The sequence below is a fragment of the Melozone crissalis genome, unplaced genomic scaffold (genome assembly GCF_028551555.1).
Source record: "Melozone crissalis strain CALT ecotype California unplaced genomic scaffold, PUWL_Pcris_2 ptg000090l_1, whole genome shotgun sequence".
In the NCBI taxonomy this organism is placed as follows: domain Eukaryota; kingdom Metazoa; phylum Chordata; class Aves; order Passeriformes; family Passerellidae; genus Melozone; species Melozone crissalis.
The window spans coordinates 5,446,293-5,466,525 of NW_026535867.1; the positions used below are offsets into that span (position 1 = coordinate 5,446,293).

Consider the following 20,233-nt stretch of genomic DNA (forward strand, 5'->3'; position numbering starts at 1 on the left):
TAATTTATATATTAATGATTAATATAGTAAACCAGCAGTACATGAGCATATAGCTCTTGTCTGGGAGTTCTAAGTTTTTATAGGACTAGTCCTTTAATCTACTGTATGGCTTTCTCTGAGTGTTAAATATAGATAACAGTCATTAGTACCTGAGTGAAGTTGTTCTGTACCTATTGGGAAGAGGGAAGGTATCTTATAACTAGAGCTTTGCACATTGTCTGAAGGTGCTCAGCATCACTGAAAACCAAGATGTTGTTTTATTTTAATTCCTGCAGTTTGGGTCCTTTATCTTTGTAATAAAAGCTGCTCCAGGTGGACTGCTGTTCACAGGTTGTGTCACATCTGCTCATCTCATGCTGTCCCTGTCCTGGCAGTCAGCACGAGGAGAAAAGTGGGCTCTGGCTCTTTTACCTCTGCTTAGACAGACACTTGTAGTCTCTCATCAGATCTTGTATTTCATTACCCTTGCTGCTGCAGTGTGGAGCATAGGAAAACAAAGCACTCTGCCAACTGCATCCTGCTCTCAATGGGCAGATGCTCACTCAGTATTAAGGAAAGGTGTCCCTTTTTGGAAGAGACTCTAGGTTGCTCTGAAGTGTCAGGGGTAAGTGGAAAATCGATGGGTACAGGCTGCTCCCTGAAGGAACTCATCTCTCTCAGTTGTACGGGCTGTGAGCATGGCATGGAGGAGCATCCATCCTGTTAAATACAGACTGACAGCAGGAGCAAGGTTACTGTAGTTAATTTGCTACTAGATATATCAAAGTTCATGTACATTTGCTTGTGCCGTGCTTTTATATTACAAGTATTCCACTGGGAAATGTTGGATAAAATTGGTATTGGATAGTTTGCTGTGATAAATTAAAACAAGGAACTGCAGAATTACTCTGCCATGAGCTATAGTGACTTGTGCGATTTTTAAATCTTTCCTTCACAGTGTGTTCATCACCTTTCTCCAGTACAATTTTACTGTATAATCAGCTATCACTCCCCTGACAAGTATTAGTCTGTTAGAAACTTATCATAGGCTGACAAGTGTCAGAATTCACCCTCACATTTCTGTTACTGAAACAACCAGACACTTGGCTTCAGTGGCCAACACATTATTCTGACCTACACCCTGGCATGAAAATTGTTTTTAATTGTTCAGTTTCAAATCAACATGCAGTTGTAAATATGACTCTTGATGATGTTTCCTTGCATTGTTTTTTTGTTTAACAGTAATAACAGGATAATCAGATTCTGTGCTGCTTGATCCTAATACTAAGGGAATGTACTCTATCTGTTTTGTTTCATGCTAGAAAACACTCTGGACAAAGTAAACTAAGTTAATTAAAAAGAAAGCTTTACCAGTTGTGTAAGTATAATTAATTATATTTGTGTATCTTAGTATTTTGGGACAATGCAAACCATTAAATCTATGAAGCTTACTTTCTATAACCTATTGTGTATGTAAGACTTATAAGACATACTTAAAGAAGGCTTTCCCAGAAGACATTGTCAAAACACACAGGGTTGGTTTCCAAATTCATTACCTATTATTTGTACCATCTGGGAGATCCTTCTACAGTTTCCTTTCTAGGCCCTTTAGAGGTAGTAAAGCAAAGATGATAGTCTGGTTTAGCTACGACTTAAGAAAAAAAAAATAACACTTTTCTACTATTTGTTAAAATTTAAGGTTTTTTAGGGTTGCTGTCAAACATTGTTTTATGTATTTTAGATCTCTCTACTTATGCCCTAAGCTGTGTTATTTAAAAGAAACCAAAAAGTTTTAGGACTTAATTGTATTTTGATTTGTACCCTTTGTAATATATGCAATGGTATGGTACTTCACAGTTATGTTACTGCTTTTTTTAGCGATTATTGCAACTAAGAAATGTTTACTTTGCAAATAGAAGAATTAAATTATTAATTTTTATTAGCATTTTACACAGCTCCATGATGTGAGACTTGGCTCTTTGGACTAAAATTAGAGTATAAAACCAAAAGAGGGATTAATTTCTTTAGGGTCATGGAGCAGTGTGTGCCTGGAGAGCCATAACAGAGACCTCTATAATGGCTTTTTGAGCAGAGCCTAATAAAGGAAGAAATTGCAGCAAGGCTCTTATGCCAAGAGCCTCCAGTTTGCTGAATATCAACAGGCCTTTTTGCTTATTGAACTACAGCAGCAGAAATGCTCAAGCAGTAGTTTGCTTTTTTTGCAAAAAAAAGGATTTTAGTCTGTGTGGAAGCTGTTCCACGTGTTGCATAGTGACTTTGAAAGTCAGTGGGTTTCCATTTCTGAGGGCTGTTTATAAGTGCAAGATGCAACTTGTCTCTAAAAAAGCTGCCACCAACCTCTTTAGGACTATATTGCCTTTATTTATTTATTTATCAAGAGACTTTCTTGTTGATTGCAAGAAAATGAAGAAAAATTAAGTTACTTGCTTTAACAGAGCAGTTAATGTACTGCAGAATTTTCTCTTTTCCACAAGGCCCTTTGCCCTTCTGGTTTAGTCATCTTATTTTAATTTTCTGTATTGTAAAATTGAAAGAGAGCACTACTTCAACAGTCAGTAGTACTCTTATAGAATGCCTTATAAATCTGTAAGAGAGTATAAGCTCAGAGCAATGCTATTGGCTGTTTAACTCAGCAAATTAGCTTTAGTGCATAAATCCATAGGAGTATATGCCCCCTAAAAGAAGCTGGATTTGAAGAAACAAGAACTTAGTGTGGTGATATATTGAACATAACCACTTTTCATAGAGCATGGCAAACTGCAGTGCTGAAATCCCTTTAGAACAGTTCTTCCACATTCCTGCTCATTATAACTAATTATGAAATAGGTCCATCAGGTGCCATTTTAAAATATCAGCATCTGCCATCAAATGTGTTTACAGTAATTTAACACTTCACTATGTTTAAATAATTGAATGTGCAACAGAAAGAATTTCATCCATAGTCACTCACACAGAATTTCTAATTGTAGTAGAAATAGTGCACAATGAAATTGGGGGGGGAAAAAAAAGGTGATGCACTGAAGTAAGAAATAAAATTATTGTCTGATACCCAAAAAATGAGATTATGCTCCTTTCTGGAAATTTCAGTCTATTATAGCATGTCTGTGCTATGTTTGGAGACAAGATGAACAAATAAAACTTCATTTGCATACTAGTAACTTTTATGAAATGCTTATTTTAGGGAAAATCCACTTTTTTGAAAAGCAATTTGTTTGCTTTGATCAGTAGCTTACCGATAGCAGGTTTTAATTTGGCATTAGACATGTGGAATCACAGGTATAATTTTCTAGTTATAATTTGATTTGATGTTATCCTTATTTCAGTCAGGAGCTGGGCAGTGGTGGTGCAGCCATGGGGAAGGTTTCACAGGATTTAAGCCAGTCAGCTCTGAAACAATCTCTTTCCTTCCCCCTGCACTGCTCCTCTCTATTATTCTACAGTGAAATGGTTCAGAGAGCTTAACTGCTTTATAAATATTTATTCTGATATTGGTTTGGGTTATTTTTTGCATTGGTTTTATTATGGCTTAACTTTAGAATCTCCTCTTTATGAACTGAGATAAATGTGCTAGTGCATTCTCAAAGCAAAGAGTTAGGACAGTGCAACATGTGAAAGGTAAGAATTGCAAAAACTGTCCTGGCTTCCTTCCTTACGGTAAAGATAAAACTGTTGTGAAATTGCATGCTAAGTTAAAAATTCTCAGCCTGTCAGTTTACTTCCTAAAAAAAGATGTACAGAATGTTTCTAAGAATGAAAACTGTAGATTAAGAGAATATTTTCTTCACTTTTCCTGTTGCAAGAGGTGCTTACTAATATCTACTTTGAAGTCAATGCATGACTTGTTTACTCTTAATTCCTTGGACAATAGGGACAAACCGTCCACATCAGTGTGCTTTCTCAGTCTTTTTTTTCCTCTTAAATGTATTTTAGCAAATACTTGTTAGAATATAATCAGCAGTTAGCCACTATATCACTATATAGTGCACAGAATAATAATATAAATGTTTTGGTATTTTCATTGGTTTAAATGCTTTATGCATGTTGGAAATATGCTGAAATTTCTTGTATTTTATATCACTGTAGTTATTTTGTAGATTCACAGATTGTGTGGCCTGAACCGAAATTTTAAGTTAACATTGTCTGGCTCTGTGTACACTGTGGATAAAAGAGCTTTATTTAGTAACTTACTGGTGAACCCATCTTTGACTGAACCTATTGGTTGGGTTTAAGGAGGCATATACCTCCCATATATGTGAGGCATATATCTCACATGTATAGATATGGGTACCTCTGAAACCTTACTAGAAAACTGGATGGCTAATTTATTTTTTTTTCTGTTAAAGACCTGTGGATTAAACTGTTTCTTGAAGGCTACTGTAATTTTATGTAATGCTTCATTTTCTCAAAGCATTATTCAGAATTAAACCAGATGCCATCTAATGTGTGAATGAGTTTTAATGTTTGTAAGGAGCATTATCAATGTACTCTCAGGTATATGTTATCTGTTCAGAAAATGTTTCATAGTGTTTATCAGTATATACTCTGATTGCTCATATAAGAGTGAAATTACCATTCCCTAATTATTTTTATTACTCCTAAAATTTTCTGAAGTCCTTTGGGTGACAGAATCACTGCTGTGATTCTTTTGGCTGCCTCTGTTTATTGTGCTCCTGCCCCCTGGCTATATCAATTCTTTCTAAGCAGTGGAGCTGGTGCTTGATGTTCCCTGATGGGCAGTTCTACATAAGATGTTTAGGAGAAGCTGATAGCAACCAGCCTCTGGCTGGTTCCTCTTTTGGAATTGACAGAAGCACAAGCCTGCAGCAGAGGCTGGCACAAGCTAACCCACACCATTTGTCCCAAATGCTCTCTGGAAAAGTTATGCCCTGAAGAAGAGCCTGTGGAACAGGTGAGGAAGAGAAGTATCTGTCACAGGAAGCATCAGAGGCAGGGACACCTCAGCCAGGGTGAAGAAAAGGAAGATGATATTTCCTGGAGTGTCTCCTGCAGGGGATGGAGGCATTCCTCTGCAAACATGACCATGTCTTGAAAGGTTTGTTGCTTGTCAGACACTTGGATCCAGGAGGCTGCAGAGTCTCTCAACTCTCTGACCCTCTGCATGCTCCCCCTTGCTCATTCATTTGGGCACTGATCAATGGGTAGTGCCTGGGTATCTAAAGAGTGACTGCAGAGTTCTGGTGAGCATGAAGGGCAGGATGCTCTCCTCTCCTGCTGGTAAAGAGGAAAAGCTCAAGGAGGACTGGGCATATTTTCAGATCAACTTTTGACTTTGGATCTGGTGTCACAGCTGGGGGTTTGCTTTTGGCACTGTGGGGATCTGTTTGAGGAACAATGCCTGCTTAACAGGACTGTCAAAGTGGATAAAGAACATCTTTGGCAATAAGTGTCTAATGTTGTGACGAGGACTGTAGCCCAATTGTGTCAGGGAAGGGGTGCAGTAAGATGAAGAGAAGGGCAGGAACATCGGACAATGAAGTTTTTAAAAACATCACTTCTGTGATGAGGTAACTCTCATCTTCCTTATGTAAATGCACATGAAATAGGAAAGGTGGACTTGGACATCCACCAGTTGCAAAGCTGTTCTCTCACTGAGAGTCCAGCAGCTGGGGTGCTGAAGGAAACATGGACCCAGAAGATGGGGAAGAAAGGTATCCTATGCAAAATAGGGGCTGGAGAAAATTCTGGGGAGAGATTTAGATCAGTCAATGTATCATCACTGTATTTTCAACAACTGAAATAGATTATCATTGGGTGTGTTAATAAATTTACCTTTGTGAACTGTTCTGAAAGCCAAGATTGCCAGTTCATCTTTGGATTGTGTAGGCAACATGATTTGTGTATGTAGCTTGGGGAGGTTTTGACATTGGTGTTAATCACAGTTTCTTTATATGCATGTTTTTCTGCTGAGATTGCCTCTGTGAGTGATGGACTGGAACTTGAGAATTTGTTTTGTAATTGATTCCACTAGGAATTTAATTGATACTACAGACATATTGCGTATTGGGTATTCAACAGACAGACACAAGATGTTAAGAAGATAGTGATTTTCCATTCTCACTGCTTGGCTTTTTTTTAAAGAAATGACCTAGAGGTGAGACACCTCACTGTATGTCCCAGAGTTAACTGCTGTCTTCTGAAAGACATAGGATCTCCATTATGGATGCTTTATAGTCTGACTAGTCTGGCCAAATACAAGGAACAGAAAATTTACAAGCTTTTATAGGTTGGTAATTCTCATTAAACTTATAACTTTCTAGTAGTCCATTCCTGACTTTCTTCTCAGTAATATCTGTTGCAATGACCAGTGCAACACTAAGAACAGAAACAATTAATACTTCAAAAAAATCAAACTCTGTCTCAAATCCATAACTCTCTGTTGGGTAACTTGCTAAGGCTGGGACATTTTTATGAGGAAATATTGTCTATGACATGTTAACATTTTATAAAAAGTAAGGCAATAAAAATACATGGGTAAAAACTTTTTTTTAAGAGATTACCTGGAGATACTTACCTGCTTCTTTCATGTTTTCTCTAGCAGGATCTTCAGAAAGCTGTAATATTTGAGTTGATCTTAAGATTAATTGGTAGAAGACAAACATAACAAAAAGAGCCTGACCTGTAAGGTTTTTGAACATGTTTCAATAATAATGTATTATCAATTTTTGATATTTATTCCAAGCCAGGAGCACAGAGGCACTGTAGAAAATATGTTTTTGTAAGTATTCTATTTTGATTCTGTTTGTTTTATCCTCCTCTATTTATCCTGGCATAGGATATTTCATTTTTCTGTTACTTGTATACTTAGTACCTTTTTTTTTGCAAGTTGCATTGTTAAATGGTATCCTTGTAGCCCCAAAGTTTAGATGACAGTCATAACAAATTACTCAGGGAGTAAGGACCTGTGCATGCTAAAAGTTGCATCCCTTTGAACTGAAAATAATCATGTACAGTGCTACAGTGCTTTAAGTTTAATATCACTTACATTAGCAGCCTGATTGGAAGAAGGAATCTAAGTTTTGGGACATTTAACTATTGGTGTTTGTCTTCTGGTGTCTCTTGACTCAGGTTTGTAGAAGAATGTGGTTTTGCTGTTGTGTTGTATAGCTTTGCTGGTTAGTTGGCATAAAGATTTAATACTATTTAACTACTCACTATATCTTCCTTACAATGCCATGGCTATCGTGCTTTAAGTTTAATTTCACTTCCATGAGCAGTCTGATTGGAAGTAAGACTTGAATTACAGAAAGTTTTGGGATGTTTAACTACGGTGTTAGTCTTCTGGTGTCCCTTGACTCAGGTTTGTAGAAGAATGTGGTTTTGCTGTTGTGAGTACATCTGCTGTATAGCTTTGCTGGTTAGTTGGCATCAAGATTTCATGCTATTTCAAAGGTTTAAAATATAGTTCACTTCTTATCTGTGTGCTCCAGAACTGAGAGGATCCTAGCATGCCTTCTGCTCATGCTGAGGTCTCTGGTCAGCTGGAGCCCAGAGGGAGAATGGTGTGGGGAAGGCACTTGGCTCCCATTGCTGCTTTATCTGTCCTTGGCAGACTGAGTGCTTCAGTCTGCATCAAATCTATTGCTCTGGATTTGGAAATGTGCTATTTCTAAGCTATTAGAACTTTTCATGTTTTATTAAAAATGTTTTGTGCAGGCCCAGAATATATATTACTAAACTGTTAATGCTGCAAGTTAGAGAAACATGCCACTTCTCTGTCACTGGTGTCACTCACTTGTCCTATCTGAATCCTGCAGGCTCAGTTTTGATGTAATCACTGTATTTTTGGTAAAATGGAATAAATTATTAGAGTGTTGGGCCACCTTGCAGAAGCTGCTTGATGAAAATGGTTGCACGACCAGGCCCAAAGATTTTTCAGGAGTTAGCCAGTCAAATAAAGACCCGAACCAAAAATTAGCTAAGCAGAATAAGGTCCATTTTATGATTATTTTAGGATATTTAATAATTATCTCTAGTTTAAAAAGTATTATATATTTTTAGTTTAAAGTTTGGAGAGCTGCTTAGTTTTTTCTTTAGTTCTGGAAGATTTTTCAGTTCTATGGTTTGGTTTTTGTTGACTTTTTATGTTAATCTAGGGAAACAGGTCAATGAGAGGCAACCCTGGTAACCTTTGTATTAAAATATTATTGTACTTTTATTAAAAGACTGTACACTGTTTAAATGTGAAATGAAAATTTCCCAGTTGGTTTGGACATGTATTTCATTTATTTATGTGTTTATTAGATATTCCGGGCCCTGTTTCAAAGCCTAATTGCAGGTCTTCAGAACATTGAGTTCTTTGTGAAGGTGACCTCTTCTGCATTATTTTTAGATTATGTATGTTTTCTTAGCTAATAACCATTAAATCCCTTCTTTCTGTTTGGGCTAAAGTCAGTCTCTCTAGCACTGGGAAATTAAACAAAGACTTGAAGAAAATGTTGGTTTCCACTGCTCTAATTTACAATCCTAGACTCTGCTCCCATAACTGTAGTTATGAATGTTAATCTCATCATGACTCTGTTTGAGTCCTGTACCTGTAGCATTGCTTATTTGTTTAATTACTCAGCCTGGAAAAGTCAATTCTAAATTCTAAAGTCAATTTTCAAGCACGTCTTCTTATGATCCTTTTTTCCCCCCTTAAAAATGCTAATAAAAGTTGGTATTTAAATTTGGTTTGACCTTTAAAAAATATATTTTGTTTCGAAAAACATAGATTAAGGCCTGACATTACATAACCTCTTTAGAAATAATAATGCTAATTAATGGACAAATGTATATTCACTTGGTGAATCTGAATATTATGTAATTTATTTAATTTTGAAAAGAGATAATTCAAGAAATTATAATTAGTACTTGCAAGTTAAATATCAAGAGATATTATGCTAATGGTGGAATTAGCAGTTCCATCTTTTTCCAGGAGTATATACTTTCTTAAACCTTTACATGTTCTTTTTCTTTTATGCTTAGCTACGGCTCTGTATTTACAAGTTCTTCTGCTTATTAAAATATTCACCAACTAATATTTAAAGTTAACCTGCTTATTTTTTGTGTTGCTTCACAGTCCTATCTAAACGTATTTTTAGGGCTGTTTGCAGTTTCTTCATTAGCATAATGCATGATAAATATGTAATAAAGCTGGTTGTTGTTCTAATGCATTCCTAACTCCTATTTACATTATATTGACTGCACTGATTAATCTCCAGCTTTCTTTCACATGCTCTGTTGATGTACTATTAGTTGTTAAATATGTATATGTATGCATTATGTGGAAAAGCTCTTTTGTATCTTTAGTCTAATGCTTTATCAGAGTTTCCAAGAATAGTCAGACATGACACATTATTTTTATCATGATTTTGGTCAGGTTATTGCATGGATATATTTCCCCATAATTGAAAAAAAAAAAAAGGGCAGGGAAGTGGAGTTCATAGAAAAGCATGAAACTGTAGCCTGTATTAAAATAGTATATCTAAAAATTAGTTAGCATTAACTAGAATATAAAAAGGATGGGAGGAACAGAACATTTAGAACCTAATTTTTCATTGAAGTCCTGTTTACTTGTAATATCAGGTAAACATCTCATTATGAAGGTTTTTTTGAATGCCTCAAGTTTTGTTTTAGTCAGTTGAATGCTTTGCTTCTGTTCCTTTGCCTTGCTCAGAGCCTTCCTTTCTAAAGGCAATAAACTTTTCTGCATTTCAGGCTGTATTTCTTCAGGTTTGTTGTGTTGTCTTTTGTTCTTGTGCTAACATTGTCCTTGAGCTTGGTGTTTTTACTCTGATTGCTTTCTCCCCATGATATATTTATAAGGAGCACTCGTGTAGCTGCTCTAAGCCTTCCTTTGAGTAGGCTCTCAAAACAGTTTTGTTCTCGACGCTGTCTTACTTGTGACTAGCAACTATTTTCTGTTGCACTTGTAGTTTATCATTCTTGGACATGTCATACCAGAAAACAGAATTCCAAATCAAGTCTTGTTAATGCTTTGTGGCATAAAATCAATATTATATTTCTTGAAGATGAATTTGGTTTATCTTTCAAAATTGATATTTGGATGAAAAAAGTAACAAGTCTTGCATTTCAAGGCTGTGATCTATCTGCTCCTTGAATGCTCAAATGTATGAAGTATTTTCAGGAGGTGCTGTATAGTGCTTGTTGTACATAGCACTGTACATATTTTACATACTTGCAGCTATTCTGTAAACTTTGATAAGTGTAATTTTGCAATTTTTGATTAATGTGACAGGCTTTGGTTTTGTTCTTGACTGCTTTGTCTACATTTGCTGAACAATAGCTGAACATGCGCTACTAGAGCATTAAAATGAGCTGTGCTTTGTTTAGACTGGAATTCCTATGTGATCTGAAGGGTGGTTACATTCAGAATGTCCCAAAATTTGTATCAGTTCTAGAAACTCTTGAAAAGATTAAATTACCATTTCCTAACCTTTCACCTTTGAGTCCAAGCTGACTCAACAAGCCTCTACCATAGCACTCATTCATGAACTACTACAAATGCTTATTTAGGTTCTAAGTGTATTGCAGTGGACTAGAGATTGGTGTATTTAAAGCATTAAAAGCATAAATTTCTTTGAGTTATTTAATAAAGCCATCCATGAAAATGCTGTGCTTTGAAATTGCTCCTATACTGCATCATAAAAAATTCCTGGATTTAATAGAGTGCTGAAATGTTGCTATTCCATTTGTTTCTGTGAGTGAAGACCATGAAGACAATTAATAATTCTGAACTAAGAAAAATGTCAGAGCACCCTTTTATAGTGAAGTCAGAAACATGTCTAATAAACAAGGTGCACCTGTAATACTGATTTGTGGTCTGTATCTGTCCTGTTTTAGGGCAAATTTGGGGCCCATGCAGGCCCTTCTTTCACAATTTGCCCTCCTGATACAGTACTTAGAAGGATTTCCTTTTTCAGAGTGCAAAGTAAAGGATTATAGTGCTGCTATTATACTTAGATGGTAATTGTTGTAATGTTTTAATACTTATGGTTTTTCTTTTATTTATTACATAAGTTTAATGTATTGTGCTTCACGTTTGAAATTTGTTGTATTTGTTTTGTTTGATACACATAATGTACCATTTGGCACCCCAGTCACACCTAGCTGCTGTGGTTGCATATTTACAGCTATTCCATCTTGCAGGGGACGTTTGAAGTAAATATTCTAGATATGATGTCCTCAAATCCAGTCCGATTCCACCAAGCTGTAGCATTTTAAACTCTCCTGGGCCTCTCACATGCTGCTCCACAGCCACCAGTGTCACACACACTTCTGTTTCCTCAGGCTGAGGCTTGCATGGGCTGGAAAAGACAAGACACCTTCTTTCTGCTGCATGTTTAAATAGGAGTCATTAAAATGTTGATTTCTGAGTCTTTACATTATGAATTACCAGACATCCTTGCCCTAAACCTATTTCTCTGCTTCTCCAACACCAGCCGTGTATAAAATTGTTGAAATGTAAATGGAAGCTTACATTTATGCAAAACTTGAGCAGATGTTTCCAGCCTCAGAGTATGGGCTTAAGTTCTCACTGTCGAGCATGAGCAGTTCTCTTCCTCAGATAATCAGATTTAAGGTTTTTTTCTTAAATTGCATTGCAGGTAGATTTTAAATCACTTGCTGGAAAATGGAAAGTGCATAGTAACCCTTCAGTGAAAGCTTGCATTTTTAAAAAGTATTGTCATGACACATTTTAGACTGCTTTTCCTCATGATCAGCCTAAGGAAGGAGATCAGCATATTAATCTATTTGCTGCATTCTTGGTGAAATAATCCCTAAAATGATAAAAAATAAGTTATTTATCAGTTTTTTTCAACCCTGTTTCTTTAACATTTCAATGCAGGAATGATCATGATATATATAAATTATTAAAATTATGGTTTCAGCTTTTTCAAGATGTGTATGTATTTTTTTAAGATATGCTTTTAAATTGGAAATAGCCTTTTTTCATCTGCTGCAGTTAACATTCTTAAAGAGTTCATTTGTCATTTTTTATACTGTGTGTGTGCCATACATAGAGAAGCCAGTAATATCCAGGTAACTGTTTTTCATGTAGGTGTAGCCACTTCACAAATGCAGTGAGAAAATTCAGTATGTGTAGCCATATGACTCATCAAGAAACCTCTTTGAATTTAAAACTCATGCATCAAATCAATTTGTACACATGAATTTCTGTCAGTGAGGGTTTTCTTTTCTTCAATATCCTGTATGGGACTGGACCTTAATAGCTATGAATTTTCTCAGTCTCTCATAATGATATTGAAAATTTCTCTGACTTTTTTAGCTGAAATTAATCAAACTTTCATGCTCTGTAGAAGGATGATCTATTGAATATAAAAAGTATTGCACCTCCTTTTTGTATAATATAACAAGTATTATACCTGCAAATGGTATTCTGGCCTAAGTTAATGGGCAACAGGAGTTATTATTGAAGATGCTATTTTAGACACTAAATTTTGTGTTTAAGATATCTAGAACTAATTTTACACTTTGTCTTGACCTAAAATTTAGGAATTGTCCTGCATAGAACTTTAGCTTCGTTCTTTAAAACTTCTGCTGTATTTTTTTAATATATCAAAACAAAGCCAAGAACAGCTTAGTTTCAATTTACAGCCAAATTGGTCCATCTTGGACACTTTTTTGTATTGGTTTCACTCTTTTTGCTTTTCTCAAGTTTCATATAAAATCAGTTGTCCATAAGGTTGTAGAGGGGAAGAGTACAAGCTACCTGTAGTGTCATTCAGCATTGTGTTTTGTTGGTTTGGGATGGAATTAACCTCAGGTGATTTTAGCTTGCCTCAGTGTCAGAAATAGCACACTTCAGATGGGAATAAAAGGAAGGTACAGACACTCTAGCAGCAGAATCCCTGTTCTTCCTTGTAGTGTCTCAAAAGAATGCTGTGTTTGCCAATTTTTTTTTTTTTGATTGCACTTGAGGAAGTATTGCCTTCTCTTACTGAGTATTCAATCACCCATCCAGCACACGGCTCTTTCTATTGTCTATTCAGAATTGGCTGTTTACATTTCAATTGCCCTTTTTCATTTACCTTATATCATTTTACCTTTATGAAAGGTTTTACAATGAAATAAAAGTAATGAATTTATCTCCATATGAAGTTATAAAATCTTTAGTTACTGGATTTCCGTCTCTAATTTTCTTTTCTTTTTTTTTTTTTACAGTTACCTGTGCAGTTTCTCTAGACTAAATATTTATAAAAGCTAAATGGAAAATGTACAGTATTTTGAAACATTGTCCCATTTGCTCTCTCAAATATTAGCCTGAAAATATCTCAAATACTCTTAGCAAAATTACAGTTTTGGTGATTGCTAATATTACCATTTTTGAACACTATTCCTGATTCAGACACTGTAACTCCCTTGATCTGTCTTCAGTTTCAGGAAGGAACTCTTCAGTAGGAACTAGGCAACAGGGTATATTTTAGGATTTTTTCCTCTGGCCCTTCCTGCCTCACCCCACCCCTCACTGCATTTCCAGGGTTTGAAAAATCAAACTGCAGCTTTCAGTAGTGTATATCAGTTTTGTGAGTATATTACCTGCTGACTATTATTTGTTATTTCAACAAATTGAGGAGAGTCATGCTCACCCCTACCCAATGACAAAAATATCAGAATAAAGCATGATATGATAAAAATGTATCATACCCCAAATTTTTAAAACCAGAGTTTTATTCCTTTGCTATTTTGACTTCACTTCTTTCTGTCTCTGTCTTTGCTGCTTAGAAGACGCTTACTTTAGATATAGCTTAAGTTGCAAAGGTTGTGGTGTTACTAAATCAATATTTAATACTACAAGGAGCCTGAAAAAGAACAAGCAACACCTTTACTGTTCAGCAGAGGTATTAAGTCTGATTTTTCAGGTTTTAAAAGCAGAGATAGCATCAAGTTCACTTAACCAGGATAGTGCTGGCATATTAGTCCAAGGCTTCCTCATACTCATGCATCAAATCAGAACAGACACTCAGACAGATTAAAGGCATGCTGTGCCACCAAATATTTCATTACCAGATACACTTGAATTCTGCAGCACTTTAATTCCACAAATCCTGACCTGTAATTCTAAAACACAAATGTGTTAAACTTCTGACAATATTTTCTTCATGCTGCTGTTGTGGCCTTATTTAATACACCCTACAAAGGTCAGCATTTTGAATGTACTCTGTAGTTCTTATCCATCAGGTTTAAAGCATTTATTAAGGAAATAGCTGTTTAAAAACTAATATTTTCCTCTTGGAGTTTCATAGTAGTTTAGGTTTCTGGCCATTCATTTCTACAGAAAAGAAGAAAAAATCAGTGCCACTGTCTGTGTAAGTGGACTCTTCCAGGCTTCTGCTCTCACTTAATTGTGTGTATGTAATTTGTGCCTTTCGCTAGCAGTTAATTTTGTGAAATGTGAATTTTATTCAGCAAATTAATAGCCTGTGATCACAATACTAATTCATGTAGGCCTTTCAATGGCCTTTGAAAAAAAAATTTGTCTTTTCCTTTAACTTTGTTTTTAAAATAAAGTTTTAAAATCATTAGACTTCCTACATTTCAATATTTACAGTTCCGCAGTATTTCATACATCGATTTTTTTTATCTTCAAGTCCAGGGCTATTCTTTGAGGTTACTTGCAAAGATTGCTTTCATTTTGAATTTAGCATGCAATCTACTGGTGGAGTAAAAAACCAGGGCAGAAAATAATCCCAGGTTTAAAAAAGAAGGAAAACCAGTCAGTAATTGTGAGTAGACACTGCAGTTACTGGCTGACCTTTCAGAGACTGCAGAGTTTATTGCTTCAAGGTCTTAGTGGCAGCAGTGCGTGTCAGTGGAGTAAACCATTACTACTACTGTGGTTCCTGCTGTTATCATACCATTAGTATAAACATGAATGTAGGAAAATGTCATTTTGAAACCTAGGGGAGACTGAGGGAGAATTATGTACACCTTTAGCAAAACACCTTATAATCTTTGCCTGATAATCTTGCTTGTTTCTTGGTGTTTGAATAAGGATGAACTATATATAGGCTCATGTTTTCACAGTCTAGGAATTCAATCACCAGTAAGAACAAATCTCAGATGGGACTCATGATTCTGTCATAGCTTAATGTCTGTACATGGACTTGTTAAATGAGCAAAAGTATGTATTTGGAGTAAAAGTTACCAAGTTTACAATTTCCAGCATTTTTTTCCCTTATCTTATGAGGGCAACATTTTGGAGATACTTTTTTTTGCTAATTTTCCGAGACATCCATTTGAGAATGAAATCTTCCTTGTTTTTCTTACTTTTAAAGATTAAGCGGTTTCATTTTTACTAGCACATTCTTATGCACTTTCAATTGCAAATTTTGGTTCTTCCAAATAAAAATGAGATCATAATATATACCTTGGGTTTTATGAAGGCTCTTTCAAAATGTTCTGGTCAGCCTTGTCGGGCAGATTACTGCAGATTTTTGAGCAGGCTTTGAAAAGTTCACCCTTGTCCTTGAGGCTAAAAGGTAAAACAAATAAAAGTTACATCTGAGTTGTGGCTGCCCTTTTATAAATGCTTTTCTTTGCCCTCGTTTTAGATCTTGTGGCTGAGGCAGGTGCCACACTAGGAGTGGCCATAGGAATTTGGAAATATCTCCTGTAATGAGTTTACATTGCAGAGATGTAAATTTTTAATCATTTATGTATCTGTCAGATTTCTGTTTTATCTGAGGAATCTGAGAGCTTCTGCTTTCTGAACAGAAGCATTTGGAAAAATAGTAGAACCTGTAATAAGTATTGATGTTGTATTCATATCTTTAAAAGCCTTTAAAAAACCCCAACTGCCACTCTGATAGAAGAAACAACAACATCCTTTATTTATCATAAAAAATCCCCCACATAACCTCTGAAAAGTCAAATCAGCTTTGAGAATCTCATTTTTTCGTGGAAAGAAAGGCAATTTTTTTTTTTTTTTTATTTAGCACAGTTTTTAAAATATCATTTGGGATAGCAGCAGGTGATATTAAAATACTGGGATTTTCTATTACTATTGTAATAGAAGCAAACAGCATTAGGTGATGTATAGGATTTAGAAATTAGTTTTCTATGGTTTCTACTTTTTGATTCTGTGAAAATCCTAGCTGCTTCTGTTGAGGACAAAGGATTTCTTGTATTTTTTGGGCTCAAGTCTTATATTGCTTCTCAGCACTATATAAGGTAAAGTATGTTTTAGAATTTTTCTCTCTAAAGAAAAATCTAAAGAAAGTATCTAAAGACACTAGATCAGCAATTTAGATCAGCAATTTATATACAGAAATATATTCTTTCTGGCAGTGCAGCAGGCCTTTAAGCCCTCTTCTTTCAAAGTTATTTTGCCACTAGTTTGATGCAAAGGGTAAACACAAATAGTAAAGCCATTTCACAAAAATAGTGTCAGAACTATTAGTTGATCAGAGCTTGGAGAAAGCAAATTATTATTAAACAGGAACCGTTATATTAGTAGCTGTGTATTTGAAAATTTTAGGAAATATCTCCATAAACATTTTTAACTTGTGCTCTGTGTGTGGCTTTGTGTGCATAATGTAACATTGTGTAGGAAAAGTTGGAATTTGTTTGTATTTCTAGACCTCTATTTTTTGGTATGGAACTTATTTGTGTTTTGTATCATCCTCATTTTCACTCATCCCTTAATGTTAGCAGGAATTTGATCATTGACCAAACATATAGATGCAGGAACCAAAACACTTGTGAACTATAAGGCTTATAAAAATTGGCTGCTGGATCACTTTTTGAAGACTTTGAGGTATTTAGAAACTGATTAGTTCAAGAACACTTCAGGTTTATTGTAGTCATCCTTAACAAACAGTCAAACTTAACAGTAGTTATGTTCATCAGAAATCAAATAATATTTGCTAATAAAAATCCAGTGAACTTTTATCAGGCAAATTTCTTCCCACATTAAACCTGTAGTAATCCTTAAAGGCAATTGCACTTAAACACAGTGGATTTGGGTTACATTTCATGATTTTAATGTTCTGGTGTGAACTCAGATTCTTTCTGCTCTTTTGGTACTTGTTACTAAATAACTGCTTTTCTAAATGAACAGATCTTACTATACATTAAAATTTATGGTCAAAATTGAGCTCTTGTGGTGTCTCCTCAGACTCAAACAGGCTTTTTGCCCCATATATCAAAATAAGTGTTTTGCTTTGTTTTATTTTTCTGTATTTCCTAAATTTGACTGGAGATATTCCCTGGACAGACTCGTCTCTCTAAATGGTCACGGTTGAATATATTTTAAGGGGGAGCACGTACAGTTAGGGTTTTGCAAGGTAATTTTGTTTCTTTGATGATAAAGGATTCTTAAAGAAACCACAAGCCTTAATAAGTAATCCCATGGAACAGAAAAGGTATCAAGAAGAATTGTCTGAACTATATGGTCCATGTGGCATGTTTAAGTCACTTTGTTCTTTTGAAAAATATTAATCTGTCAGCATAAAGTTTTGTACTGAAAAACTTTGCTCTCAATAATTGGAACACTCATCTTGGAAACTTTTCCACTACTTTTATGTAACTGTATCTTATTAGAGAACTGGAGTGGTTTCCAGAGCTTTCCAAAGTCTTTCAAATTCTTTATTGATAAAGACGTCAATATTACTTCTGCTAACCTTATAATGCTTCCCATTTAATACTCTTTTGACTTGTAGTCTACTTAATTTTTTTTCATTCATTTTATTATTTTCAGTTCTGCTCTGGATATTCTTTGTCAAGAAAACCGATGAAAATTTTTTGATAGAATTGCCTCTGAGTTGAATTTGAGAAGATAAATTGGTCTGGGGGAAAAAAAATCATGGATAACTTTCTCAAAACTAGTATTGGAGAAATGGCTTAGTCTTAATATCTTTACTTAGTTTTATTAAAAAAATGTATTTTACAAGAGTTTGAGATTATTTTTTAAGAGGCATGTATTGGTTTGACAGACATTTTTGCCCCACAAATAAATGTAGACGTGTTTACAAAGAAATAGTGAACTTCCTTGCAAAAAAAATGTTTGAATTCCAGTTTATTTACTGTCTAGCTACGAGGATTTCAAATAGCCATCACACTCAGCAGGTGGTGAAGATAGTACCTCAGACTAGGATTCAAAAGAAGAAAATGTGAAGGCAAAGTGTAGCAGAAGTCATTCCTGCTCTGATAATTCAGGAGCACATAAAAAGACTTTTGAGAGATGGATTGATATTCCAAGCTTTACAACTATGATTGTGTAGCTATTTGTTGTGATTAAAAAATTAAATCCTTTCCTACTTGCCAGTGGATTTGGACAACTGCATATGTACTTTCTATTTGTCAGATAGAATGGGTAAACAATTTTTGGCATGTATACTGTTTGCTAGGAACCCATTTTATTTATTGTGTGAGATATTTTTGTAGATAAATGGTAAGGTGTTTGCCCATTTGGTTAACAGGACATTTTGAAAAGGAATGTAATGAACAAACAATAGAAAAATCACAGATGGTACTGATCATCCAGTGTGTACTCTTCCCAGTAGGAAGGCATGGATATTCATGTAGACATCAAGTACTAAGTATACGAAGTATAACAAAATGGTGTTAGAATATTCAAGAGGAGGCAAGAAGATGTTTGCAGTAAAATACTTATATTATGGAAGTGGGAATGTTAGAGGGAATGTGCCGTTTTTCCAGCCAGTGCTAAGTAGAACTAAACCTTCAGCTGCTTCTCATAAAGTACCAAGCAAAAATATGGAGATGGGTCAGAAAGCCAAACCAAAATTATTCATAGAATGTCTTTTCTTAATTTCCAGATATATATGAAGCTTTTAATGCAAGGTGCCTTCCCACATTCTAGGCAGGGAGAATGAGATGCCATGTTGTAGAACCATTGATTTATTTTATTTTTTCTGTGAACTCAAATCTTAGCTAAGATTGGATTGATCTGAGACAGTAAAGACTCATAGCTCCTGGCTTTCTGCCAGCACTCTTGTTAAAACATTCGTAGAATTCATGATAAATTTCTTGTACAAGTGTCCTTTTATATCTTGATTCACTAGACTGAGTGTAGGAAGTAAGCGTCAATGGCAAATAACAAAGTAACTATTTCAAAGAGCTGCCACATGGCTTACATTTTTACAAATCGTTATTGACTTGAATTGTTGAGTCAGGGAAAGTGCTTCTCCTGCTGATGTATAACATGGCTATGTGCAGAAGCTGAAATAGTCTTTGTGTTCATGCAAAGTTTCTTGTACTGACTAAAGGATATAGAGATTTTACAGGGCTATTTTTTTTTAAGAGTTTTTCTATTATATATTTTACTGTCTGTGAATACCACGTTCTTTTGATGTTCCACAAATTTCATGAAGAATGGAAGACCAAGTAGAACATAAAAGCTATGTAACTTTATTGTAGTTCAATTGTGGGTTTTTATGAATCCATTCACAAGAAAAAGTGGTAATTATTTTTCCCCCCCACATCTTTGATGCTTTCAGTGGCTAAATGATGTGGGGAGAATGTAAAAGGCATGATTTGGAAAATGAGGTTTTCCTTACTTTTTATACTTGCAGTATTTATACAGCACAAGCAAATACATTTTTTCCTATGCCTAGCCCTGCTCAATGGGGATCACAGTTTTAAAAATTGCATTTTGACACAAGAAATATAGATGGGAAGCTTATGCTGAATGTGGTAACATTACCTGTAAAAACTTTGGCACCTTCTCATTGATATGCAAGTTTATTCTGCAATTCTGGAACTGATGGTAAGGTTCTAATTAGTCTCTAGAGTATTCATGTGGACAATAGATTGCTCATTATCTTATCAACTTTCCGTTAAACTAATTGGCTATTTCTCATATCGAATGTGGAAACTGAAATGACACATGGTAATTTGTCTTCCAGATGTTGCAACTGCCTATCCAGATAAGAAGTCCATCTTGATGTATGTGACTTCGCTCTTTCAAGCCCTGCCCCAGCAAGTCACCATGGAAGCCATCAGGGAGGTGGAGATGCTGCCACGGCACACAAGGATCACTAGAGAAGAGCACGTAGAAGTACACGAACAGCATTTTTCACGAGAAGTGAGTTTCACTTTTCTTCTTTCATCTTGCTGCGCCAAAGGGGTTGTTTCCCTGCCTACCCCATGAGTTTGATGTTAAATGGCCAGTGGAAGACAAAAATCCCATGGGTATAATGCGCAAAGTCTCATCCACGCGCAAGTCAGA

General features: G+C 35.4%; 1 protein-coding gene across 5 annotated transcripts in view; it reads left to right on the plus strand.

The window, feature by feature from the left end:
* DMD (dystrophin) overlaps positions 1-20,233 on the plus strand; it is a 1,043,683-nt gene that overhangs the window by 296,042 nt on the left and 727,408 nt on the right. For all 5 annotated transcript variants that reach the window (XM_054291254.1, XM_054291257.1, XM_054291256.1 and 2 more), the window contains exon 8: positions 19,911-20,089. In XM_054291254.1, coding sequence (XP_054147229.1) covers positions 19,911-20,089 — 179 coding nt within the window. The remainder of the gene's footprint in view (positions 1-19,910; positions 20,090-20,233) is intronic.